This window comes from Neodiprion fabricii, chromosome 6 (assembly GCF_021155785.1).
Source record: "Neodiprion fabricii isolate iyNeoFabr1 chromosome 6, iyNeoFabr1.1, whole genome shotgun sequence".
Taxonomy (NCBI): Eukaryota; Metazoa; Arthropoda; class Insecta; order Hymenoptera; family Diprionidae; genus Neodiprion; species Neodiprion fabricii.
This window is the reverse complement of record NC_060244.1, coordinates 19,078,857-19,090,800: the sequence shown is the minus strand read 5'-3', so window position 1 is coordinate 19,090,800 and position 11,944 is coordinate 19,078,857. Positions and strand designations below refer to the sequence as shown.

The window sequence follows — 11,944 nt, the reverse complement described above, 5'->3', positions numbered from 1 at the left end:
TATCAATCATATTTCCTAGACAGGAAATCAAAGAGTCCGTAGATGTGAAAAGTAAATTAGATAAAAGTTCGCATGATATTATATTAATTTATACCTACGTGAAAACGGAATGACGAGAGAAAAAAAAAAAAAAAAAACGAAACGTCGAGCTGTAAAATAGGTCAACCAGTCGATTTCGTTTGAATGAATGAAGGCGGCATGTTTTCTTTTCTCATCATATTAATTATTATGTGTGAATTCCTCGTGTTCATTGGTTCGAAAAACTCGTGTAGACGCTCTGCACTGCAGAGAATTTTATTGAAACTGCTCGAATAAACAGAAACTTTACAATCTGCTAAACGAACGTTCTCTTTCCAAATTTCGATTTCGACGGTTTTTGCGCGGCGACAGCAGCAGCGTGTTGTTAAGTCGGTCGATCGGTTCAAAACCGAGAGAGCGCTTTGCTCCGCTTTATGCTACAGCGATTGAGAGCTCTGCCTCCGCAGTGCGTCATCCGCATATCTGCTTTTTCAACTGCAGCCGTAAATACGGCAAGTCTTGTATTTCGTGGTTCCGAAGGATATTATCTCCGGGCGATCTCAAGTTCACGAGCGAAGCTCCAGCCGGTGTCCTCGTAGTTCCTCGGCCGAGTTCAAAGACCTTAAGTGAAAGGTCTTCAACGTTTGCATCAATCGCACATACCTAGGTATACAGGCCTGCTGGCTGCAGCGTCCTCGTGCAACCCCGAGGGCATCCAGGAGGAAGACCTCGGGGTCCGGACTACCGATAAACGACGTCGAAATCACGCAGGAAATACCGGAGAGAATTAACTCCGATAATTAGTTAATCAACGCTTAGCCGCAATTTCGTCTGTTTTTTTCTAAATTCAGATTTATTTCAACGTTTCCGCAGAGCGTTATTCGCCCGATACAACGGATTAAGAAAACAGATTGAACAAAACGAAATACGAACTACGGTCAAACTTTCTTAGACCTCCGGCTTTAGTTGCCCTAATTTATTCACTAACTAACGACGGAATATTCTGCGCATTGTCGAGATATCAGGGTTTCAGGGTCACGTTTTGATCACCGCTTCCGGTTCAGGATGAATGAGATTCACCGTCTGAACGAAAAGTTAGGGAAAGGAAATAAAATCGATCGACAAGTATTCAGAAATGCTGATGATCGCTGATAAAACGATATTTAATAGAAACGAATGCGAGTAAATTCTTATAACACAAACTGATTTACAGACAATTCGAGAGAAGGATTCATAATTAGAACATTGAAAATGATTCAACTTTGGTTGTTTTTTTTCTTCCTAGCTTTTGATTCATACTGTTGGCCCCATTCATTCTTATCTGCGAAAATTGTCGCGATGATGCGTTGTTGTTAATACAAACGTGAGTCCAAAACCCATCGCCCGCATAATTACTCCACGTTTCTATCCAAATAACGTTTTTATTTCCCGATTTGTAAGAGTCCTTGAATTTTTTAACAGCACAATCAAACCTTGTCCAATAACAGCCGGATGCCGGCGAGGACTTGATAATAAAATATGAAAATAATAACAATCACGCGTTTGTATAATAGATAATCGTATTCGAAGACTTTGCGTTACATCGCGACGTCGAGAGATTGCAGCGAATGAATGCCTAATGCGGTATCTACTTGTCGAAAACTTTCTCGCACAAAGTTGAAGAAACTACGCTAAGGAATACCTTGTGCCTAAGATAACTTATACAGCATGAACAGCCGCACCTGTTCCACACGTGTTGCGTAAGCAATGGTGAAGCTAAATTAAAATAAAACCGAAACAATTCACTTCCTGTTCTTAATTACGTAAAAGGGTGCTTGGGTTTAAAAACGAACAGCAATTTAAAAAATTGTAAACTACGCCACGGGTTCTGAAACATCTGTTTTAAACATCTCGGTCGGGAGACCGGCGATATTTGACATTCTAAAATGACGAACCTTGAACTTATCGAAACTACATATGAAAAATATTTGGCGAAGGCTGCTTATTCGGACACGCCTTTATTAGCTGACTTTTACAAGCGGGTCAAACTAATGGGAATTACAAGCAATCATGCTAATACGACGATTGTTCCTACGCGGCTGGTCTAACAATAAACGAAGGACGTTTATACGTATCTTCCCGCATTGTTTGAAACAGCGCACCTGTTTTCCTTGACACATCGGTATATGGCATCTGTCTTATTTGTTGCCAATAACCAACCCGCCTCTCATTATTCCCATGCCTGTGCCTTATCTCGCATCGTTTGAACAATAAAACTTGATCCGTAGGCAGGTAATGACTCTCGGAATCGAGTTCAACGATTTCTGGAATTTAAATTTTACCATCCTTTTAGTACTATGCAAAATTGTACAACCATTATGCGTATGATTTAAACATATATACTTACAGTACCGAGGAATATGAATACGACATTCCGGAATTTGCGTTCTTGAATTCATAAGTTTTACCCGCGTTCAAAAAAGTCTATTTACCATATTTCTTAGCACGCGATTAATTAATTATTTCAGGAAATGAGCGAATCGATTCATTTTGATTTTTTATGTCTTACTATAACAATTTTATTTCGCCTGAATGATCCGCACAGCTGTTCAATACGCGTCTTAGCTTGTCTGACTTGTTGTCGTTTTAATAATAATTCTGTACATGAACACTCATGCACGCGTATCGCTGCCGTCTCGTGGTTTACTTTATGGAATAAGAGAAACGGTCAAGAATCACAAGTGAAGTTTCTACCGCCGGCATTCCGGAGAATCACGCGTGACTATTATCACTTATTTGAGTTTATGCTCGCCTCGATCTCCGTCGCTGACTGTAATTTATTGTACTCGAAGGTATATCCACACTTGATCTCTTTTCCGTATTCAAATCAAGCTTAAGAAATTTTTATTTACTTACAATAACTCGTAAAGGTATTTTTGAATTAATTGAAGTGTAATTGCGAAGTATTATCAAGTGTATTCAATTGAATAACCATAAATTGAATGAAAATTGATGGAAATCGTGAGAGTTTTTGAATATTTTGTATTGAATATTCCAAATACTTGTAATTAACATTGTTTTCAAGTCATAAGAATCTGATATACCCATCGATCCACGAAGCTGAAGTTACTGCAACGAAACATCAGGGAAAACTTTACTACCGTTCAATTTTAGAATGATTTTCAATGACGTGGCTTTTCAAAATATAAACTTGTTTTGTTTACCGTTGTTTACTAAATTTCAGAGAATCCTGAAGGTGTGAAGTAACGATTTTTCCCAAACACGCATCGTTGCAATAACGTTACTAACTTCGACCTCGTATCAATTTAAGATTGTAAGAAAAGAAAAGCACACAGAGCGCAAGTAGGAGTTTAAAGAAACTTCACAACCGTCAAAAAACTGACCCTTTCAAGTCGCGTTCCGCGCACCTGCGCGCTTTTGGAATGTCGAACCGAGAGTTTAAAACGTATAGTAAAAATATCCGGCCTCTCGATACGGTCTAAACACCTGACGCGTGAGAAAGTGTCGGACTAAAATATTGTTTGAATCACCACGTCACTGAGAGATGGAAAATCAGGAATAAAAAAATAAAACCGGCGAAACGCGGTCTCCTCTCATCCAGTCGTAACTCACACGCTCGGCAGGACATCCCAATGTGTTTTATGCTTCACTTTTTCGTTTCTTGCAATCTAAGGCGTGCATCCGATGAGTGAAAGTAGTCGACGGAGTAATTGGGTCAGACTCCACTGGGCCATTGCCTTTGCGTCTGACCGCCGTTCGCCTCCGACTCTGCCTGTATACTTAATTTACCTTCAATGTAACGCAATTTATATCGCGTGTACTTGCAGTTCCGCGTCATTTCTACCTGTACGTTTAATTGTACTTTATCGCAACTGCGACTCCCGCAAAGTTTCACCTAGTATTGTTTATTCAATTTACCGTTTCTCTTTTTACAGAAAGAAAATTAAGTTGTTGTAATCGCGACGAAAATTAGAACCCGTGTTTTTACTAGATCTCTGCGTTCTGAAGTCTAGACATTCACCTTCGATCATTTTCAGATGCACATCTGTGTGTGTGTGTGTTTGTGTGTATTTATATACGAATGTGGTCAATTTTTTTGTTCAACAATTTGATTGTAATTATTTTAGTCTCTAACGACGCGACATTTCCGAACTCAGAACTAATTTAATTTTAGCTTCGATCGATCAGTTACTTTTCTAATTATTTAAATAGAAAAATCATAAAAGATAAAATAAAAATTATGATGTCTTGCAGGTAACGAATCCAAGGTCAGTTGAGAAAAAACTGCACCTGGTTGTTGTTGTTATAGCTGCAAGTCAAATACGTGCCTGAGGGTTTTCCAGTCGCTGATCACGAATTTGACATTGTACTTCCATACTTCAAATAATGCGATGATCTTAGTATCACCATTGTTGTTATTTCTATTGTTATTTTAGCTCGAAACGAGTTTGAAAACGGGAAGTTGAAAGACTGGTTCACGGTCATCCGAAAGCAGCTCGTTTCTTCCCAAAGACGCTTTTATATCACTGATTCTCTCGCCCCGCAAGCATTCCTTGTAACCTGGTATTTCGAACGGATGAGCTTACACACAGCCTCCGGTCATTCCGAGGGCCGTTGTTATATATCTGACGGTGAAAGTATCCGCGCGGCCCACAACCACGTGTTGGTATTACACCTCTAACCAACCATTGACGATCGGGAAGCCGGACGTTGAACTGAAAATTAGTGACACTTAGGATCAGGCGTTGCAAATTTTTTCGAGAGTTCTCTTGTAATTTATTTATTTATGAATTTTTGTTCTCACATTATTGTATTGAAAAAAGAAAAAGAAAAACTCCCTACGAGATGTAAATATATAGTTTCTCCACTCACAAAACCGTTTTCTAGCATTTACCAACATCTCTGTCTAAGTATAAGATACCTTGTGTGTTGGATTTTAGGAAAAGTGGCTTATTCGATTACGACGAAAGAAATTGACCGAATAATCAAGTATTGGGTCCAGATGATTCATGAAACTTTCGCTCCCGGTTGCTGAATAGCGAATTTTGAAACTTTTCAGTTATTTCGTGAATTCTGAATTCAGGAGGAATTACTCGACCCATTAATTTGGACGATATTTTAACGATGTAGCGAAGTATTCGGCAGAAGCGTGTCACGAAACTATTGAAACTTCTACTACTTCCGGATACGTGTATCCTTTAATTCCGAGAACAAACAACCAAATATCTTGCAACTTTTTATTACAAAATCGCGTTAGACCGAACTTGATACAAATTCGAGATTTTCGGAATTCCGTAGAATTTTCTTACAATTTGATACACGAACTTTCGTTTCAATTTTATTATAATTCAGCGTTACTTATTAATAGTAATTCATTCCAAAATGCTTTACCTTATCTTTTAAAGTGGTTTTTGCTTTCATGTGTATCCGGTTCTTCGTCGGTATCGTTCACTAATTTGAAACTTTACTTTCCTACAAGAATTTACCGCCTATTCACCCCTGTTAGAACATTTAACAAATTAAAGTGATCTATCGAAGACTAAGAATGTGGTCATCCGTTTATACTTATTACAAAAAGCCAAGTTGTTGTTTTATTCATCCGGTGTTTCTTTTATCTAAATGCAGATGACACGTAATTACCATAGACATGGGTTCGATGGGTACGGCATTCATTTTGGTGAATAAAAAAAAAGAAAATAAGGAGTTTTTTTCACCCGCTGCGTTCAACAGTCGGTTCAATTTATTTATGTATCTGGCTTGTTTTTTATTCTCTAAATTATAATTCAATATTTATGGGTAGGATTAATTAACAACCAAGGACAGTACATAGTTCGTTATAGATGTGCATTAGCGGTGTTAACCGCCCATATATGTAGGAGCGAACATCTTTGCCTCGGACGATCAACACGTTGTTTTTTTAACGCAACGTACAAAAAAAATCAAACCAAATACGACGATTTCATAGTTCCTAAATTACGTCAAACGCAGTTTATACATGTTCGTTCCGAACTGAAATCATCGGTTCGATATCGAATTTTATGGAGAAATATTATTAAATTCTGGATGAATTACGGCGAACTACGGGCTCGATTACTCTACAAGGTTTCCGACCGTGACTATATCTCATATATTATAGCTACCGGGAAGCTATTGAGAAATGAATATCTTAAATCTATGCTTTTACGATAAGAAAAAAAATATTGTATGTACCTGTGGTATTCATCTCTTCCTGTATCTTATTATTGTCGATCATTAGAAGGATATTATAAGGACATATACGCACTTGAAGTTAGCATGAATATGTCAAAGCGGCACGAAACTTTTATTGTTCCTGAAATGGAACAGTACGAGAGCCCACGACCAAAATCTTTCTTCCATAGCATCCCGGATAAGACAGTATGAAGTAGATCATTTGATTCTGGACCTAAAAATGCAAATTTCAAACATTTTGCACGCAGCGTTTGACCTGAGTGCGTTTTCAAAAATGTAAACAAATTTGACCGAACTGTATCACAGAATAAGTTGCTCGGATGCAGAAAAAATTAATTAATTGAGTACAGCATCCTAATTTTATTGGGCATTGTAGGCGGTATTGAAAATGTGTCTGATACGGTATTTTAGTAATCTAGATAGCCATGAGAATGATTTAAAATGAGTAAAAAATCAAAAAATGCAATTACAGCGCGCCAGAAGATGTCTCCAAGGAAGAAGTCAATATTTTTTAGTCGTAATAATCAATCTAACTACCGGGCTAGTGAGAAAAATTAATTACTAATAAATAGTGATGAAATTCTTGAACAGATGACTGCGGAATTTGAAAAAATTGTGTGAAACTTGTGTGGAATTATCAAACTTTCAAAATTACAATTTATGAAACTTGAACATCAACTTTTTTTTATCAAAACCGTAAGAATTTTGGCATCTCCCTGAACAAAGAAAAAACGCGAATGAGAATTCGACAAACGATCATATTTTCTTCGAGCTTTCGAAACGTTGCGTTTGCGACGGCTCATATATCTTAACGCGCGTTATATCAAAATCGGAAATTGAACAAATTCGAATGCAGCAAATTACAGTAATAAAGATAATGATAATCGTGACTGGGGCGGAGCTCTCCGGCGAAGCCAGACGTCGGAGAAACGATATGAGAATTACAGTCACGCGGCGACATCTCTCGTGACTGAGTCAAACCTGTATTTAAGTAGTGACGGGTACGTATGCGGTCGGACGGCGAGTTGAGAGACCGGTTTAATTATAATACCCAATTCGCATCGACGAGTCGTTCGATATTTTTCGTGAAATAGATATATTCTCACGGCCCTTCGATCACGGACTGGACGATTATTAAATTTGGGGTTTAAATTTTAGAGAATTTGTTATTCTTTCCTTCTGTCTTCACCCCTTTGTCGTTTTCTTTCCTTTCCTTCTTTCCCTTCAAACCCTCGCACGCTTTATTTAAGGCACGTGTGAAATTTACGCGACTTACATGTATAACGATAAGACCATGGCAACGTCAGATATCCAGGCCGTCACGTTTCGAGGTGTGCTGCACGGTACGATCTTATGGATCGGATTCGATTACCGGTATAAACTTCATCCGACAACACGCGAACGTTCCCCAGTTATGGAGCAACTCACCGCGCAGACACGCGAATGTGCAGGATTTAACGGGGGTGAGAGAAAGAAAGAAAGAAAGAAAGAATTACAAAAACGTGCCCCTGACGTGTGTAACTCGCGGTTCAAAAGTCACGAGTTAATAGGACCAATTTTACGGTGTGAACGTGCTTTTAGAAAGTCGCAGTTCATACCGCAAGAGCTGGTCGGTTTGCCGGTTGCAGGTTTTATATTAAACCGACCTGCGACTAACGCCGGGGATAATCGTCCTCTCTCATTCACCTGAAATGTGCCTGTGAGAACATTTCTCCTTCCTTTCATAGTTCTGCTCGAAAGTGCACCCATCCCGGTGTAATAATACGAGTTTCTCGATCCTCGAATCGGCTTCCGCGCCGCTTCCCGATCCCACCGTCTATGCAGAATCGCGAAAATACCGCTATGCCGATTACGGCCCCGACATTGCCTCTGACGGATTAAATTTCCATGCATTTCTTGGCATGTCTCATCGCTCGCGATTATGCGATATGATTTTTTTTCTCTCTTCGCGTCGACTCGCATAATCGTACGTCCGTTTCGAATTACGACCTAAAAGCGAGAGGAAATGATGCGTTCCGTGTGTTTCAATTCCACGGATACGGGAATAACGGTAATCAAGTTAAAACTCGCTGTTGAGAACAGATTCAATTTTTTTCATTATTATTTTATCGAATACAAAAGATATAATAAGTAATCAAAGTAATTTAGAAGTTTTCACAGATTAGTACATAAATTTTTTTTCTTTAATTATTTGAAATACCGTGACAGCTCAAATTTTTCGATAAGTTATGCTCAATCTAAACATAACGCTCCGATTTTTGATCAAAAATAAAAAATCAACAGACGTCGGCATGCGTTGTAAGAGAAACAATCGCATCTGAAATAATTGGGACTTACAACTGCCTTAATGACCGTATATTGTTGATGTAGGAATGAGAACACTTACTGCGTACCGTAAGTATACATTATAAAAAAACACGTGAAAAAAGGAATTAATATCATACGTATGTGAAGTTTATTTTGAAAAAAAAAATTTTAGTAATATACCCCTCCCCGTTTTTCTAGTTGCTTCTAATCCTAATCGTTGCTGACCACTTAAGTCATTCTGAAATTTTAAGCCTGTCCCCGACGAGTTTAACAAGTTATCAAATTACAATCTCTCTTCTTGACTGACTGGAACAATTCACGCAGCCCGTTATCCTTTGCTGTTTCTTCTGAAGTCCTGCGGGATAACGTGAAACAATTATTACCTTGTTATTACTTGACCCGTACGACCCGTTGATGTTGGCGCAGCGCGGAATACTTAAAACTCAATTAAATTCCGGTTGTGAAAGTGACAAAATAATCGAGGGAATTGAGTCGGTTTTATTTCTCTTGTTTTTTTACCCCAGTTAAATCTAGAATTATATCAACGATGCAGCGATGGCTCACCTCGTTGCGAAATTCCACAAAATATTTTGAAACATGTTAGACTTCGGTTTACTTCCGGCCAATATCATTTCGCAGATGTTTTTCTCCTCGCAGGAAATCAGTTCTTCCATTCGCAAGCTCTTATGCTCCGGTGGTAAATTTAGGTCTTTCAATTTTGACAGAGGTATAGACGATTCTCTGCAAATTTCAAATCGGTTAAGAATGGTTTACACTTTTCTCATATGCCAATTATGTTCAAACTCCCTATAGTAGTAATGAAGTTAGTTTGATTTTCATGATGATTTAACGTGTAACGTTACTAATTTCAATTAAACTGATTTTATTTGTATCCTGTACTGTAGACTTGGAATTGTGAATTCTTAAATGGTTCAATAGTGAATATTACTGTTCAGGCAACAGAATACTTAGCCACAACTACTCAACAATATTAACTTGTATTTTACAAGGACCGAACTTTTTTTGAAGTTCATTTGAGTATGTACAACTGTTTTTTTCCATACATTACGAGTAAGTCGACACGCGTTGAAAAATTTGGACAGAGTATTTCGCTGGTTAGACAAGCTGGTTATTTTGATTTAATTGACTAAATACAGACGTTTGAACCGAGCATTTGGACTTGATAATTACGTGGAATTGCCAATCTGAATAATATTCGGTGACAGTGTTGCGAGAAGAAGACCAAACGGTAAAATCGTGCCAATTAGTTGCACAATTTTCTTCCATGGTGACACTCTGAAATGAGTTTAAAAAATAAAGTAAAATACATCGCCTGATATTTCCTTTCACTTGTGATCTTGAGAGAATAAATAACGCTTACCTTCGTTCCCTGGGTGAAGTGTGAACAACCGGATCATCCGGAAGGTACTCAAAGCTGCTGTCCGAAAAGTGAGAACCTTCCTGATAAAACTTATACGGAAACCTGTGGCTTTTCGTAACCGGAAACTCAACGCCGTCGAAACCCGGCGGTGGTTTTTCATATTCAAAGTTCTTACCCTCGTCAAACGGCGTCACAAAATTCGCCTCGTCGCGGTACGGAGAAGACGGATATTCGAACTGTTGGGAAATATCGCGGGGCGGCGGATTGTCGAGCCACGAAGTTTTATCGGGGGAAGTCGGGGAATAATCGGGCCTCTGAAAGGGCGGCGGTAGCAGCGGCGAACTTTGAAACGTTTTTGGGATATTTTTTGCCTGATACGACGGGTTCGAATGACCAAAAGAAAGCCCGCCGGTGCCGGCAGGTGGTCGAAAATACTGATTTTGACCGGCGATAGCAGACGGAAAGAAGCCCGGTTCCAGGGACGGAGAGTTTACGTTATAGTTGTAATAATTCTTGCTCAAATTGTTCGTCTCGTTTTTTGTCGACGGGGTTTTTAGCCAGTCCTGAGTCTCCGGTTGGACCGATAAAAAGTTTTCAAAATTCAGGTGATTCGGCTTGTTGAAGGGACCCGCGTTGCCTGATTCGAATTCCTCGATCTCTCCGAGATGTACGCTCGGTTTGAATTCCCCCGCACCGTCCGTCTTCGGAGTCAGCGACGAATCCGCGGAAATTTCTTCGCGGATTCCCAACGTCGATGAGTTCGATTCGGAGACCCGAATCCTCTCCGATACGTTACCCACCGCATATTCGTTCTCGAGACGCTTGAAGTCGACTTCTGAAGAATCCGTTTCAGCAGCCGTTGCGGTGTTCTCCAGACTCTCGCGATCGCTGGAGATGCTCTGAACACAGACACAGAGCAGACAGATGACTGCCTTCGCCTGAAAATTGATACTAGATTGTAAATCCGTTGAAACTTGGCGTGAAAATCGGCTACGGAACGACAGAGAAAAAACGTTACCTCCATAACAAAACACGTCGGACTAAACTTTAGATTTGCATGCTTCCCGCCTTTATTAAATTTCTAGCGGGCGCGATTTCCGCGCCGTTTTTAAAAAGCGTGAACAACGCGCCACTTTTCCTCGCTCGGTGACAATAATTTTTAATAACTCTTCTGGCGCACTCCACTTATCCTGCTAACCGAAGCAGATTCCAACTTTTAAACGTTTTGGTTCTCAGACGGGGATACGCGAGGAGATGAATAAGAAGAGCTGGGTCTTTAGTTCAGGATGGCGTCAACCTCCGGAACCACATGCGTTGTCGCCTGTCCCGACCAGATTTCTAATGAGCTTAGACTTGAATTATCGCACATAATTTCGCAAGTGATTGTGCCCGACAATTGTCTTTCACTACGCTATGTTTAACAAATAGGAGGTGTTCGTACTGAAAGTCTCCTCACTGTGTTTAAGTTTCTCCAAAAAATGACGACCGTCTCGGCTTATTAAATTATACTAACACCACATACTTGTGAGCAAAGGACTCGATCTTCTAAATCGACAAGGTTTATACACTCCTCCATTTTCGTCTATTGCGATTTATTCATACGAGACAAACCCCTTGAAATATACTTAGCGGCATCTCCAAATAAAGTTTCAAGCCAAAATAATTTCCATCCTAAAAGACGTTGATCTACCTCAGAGTACAAAATTATGTTATGGATTCACGTAATTATATGCTAGCTCGGTATATCAATGGCCCAGATCTTACGGTTCGTGAAATATACATATAAGAAGGGTTACGGGGGCATGGAGCGAGGTGATTGTTTATTTTTTCGTGAAAAATTGCCAAAAAAAAAACTATGCAAATTAGTGTACCGGGACCATGGAATCGTGTTTTCGCAAATCTAGAAATGGAATTTCGGTCTGAAGATACAATTTCTGGAGAATGGACTATGGAATGTGAAATAAATTTTGAGATTTTGGACTTAAAAGAGATGTCGAGGTTCAAGGGTTCAATTCGGGAACGACTTAT

General features: G+C 39.4%; 2 protein-coding genes across 3 annotated transcripts in view; one reads left to right on the top strand and one right to left on the bottom strand.

Annotated features, from left to right (window-relative positions):
• The window catches only part of LOC124184541 (tRNA 2'-phosphotransferase 1), a 50,628-nt gene that overhangs the window by 10,924 nt on the left and 27,760 nt on the right, over positions 1 to 11,944 (top strand). The gene's annotated exons all lie outside the window — the stretch shown is intronic.
• Positions 8,661 to 10,967, bottom strand: LOC124184538. Its single transcript, XM_046574346.1, has 5 exons — positions 10,935 to 10,967; positions 9,917 to 10,854; positions 9,727 to 9,831; positions 9,100 to 9,276; positions 8,661 to 8,890 (listed from the first exon to the last, which is right to left on the bottom strand). The coding sequence occupies exons 1-5, from the start codon at positions 10,938 to 10,940 to the stop codon at positions 8,803 to 8,805; spliced, it is 1,314 nt and encodes a 437-aa protein (XP_046430302.1). The 5' UTR covers positions 10,941 to 10,967; the 3' UTR covers positions 8,661 to 8,802.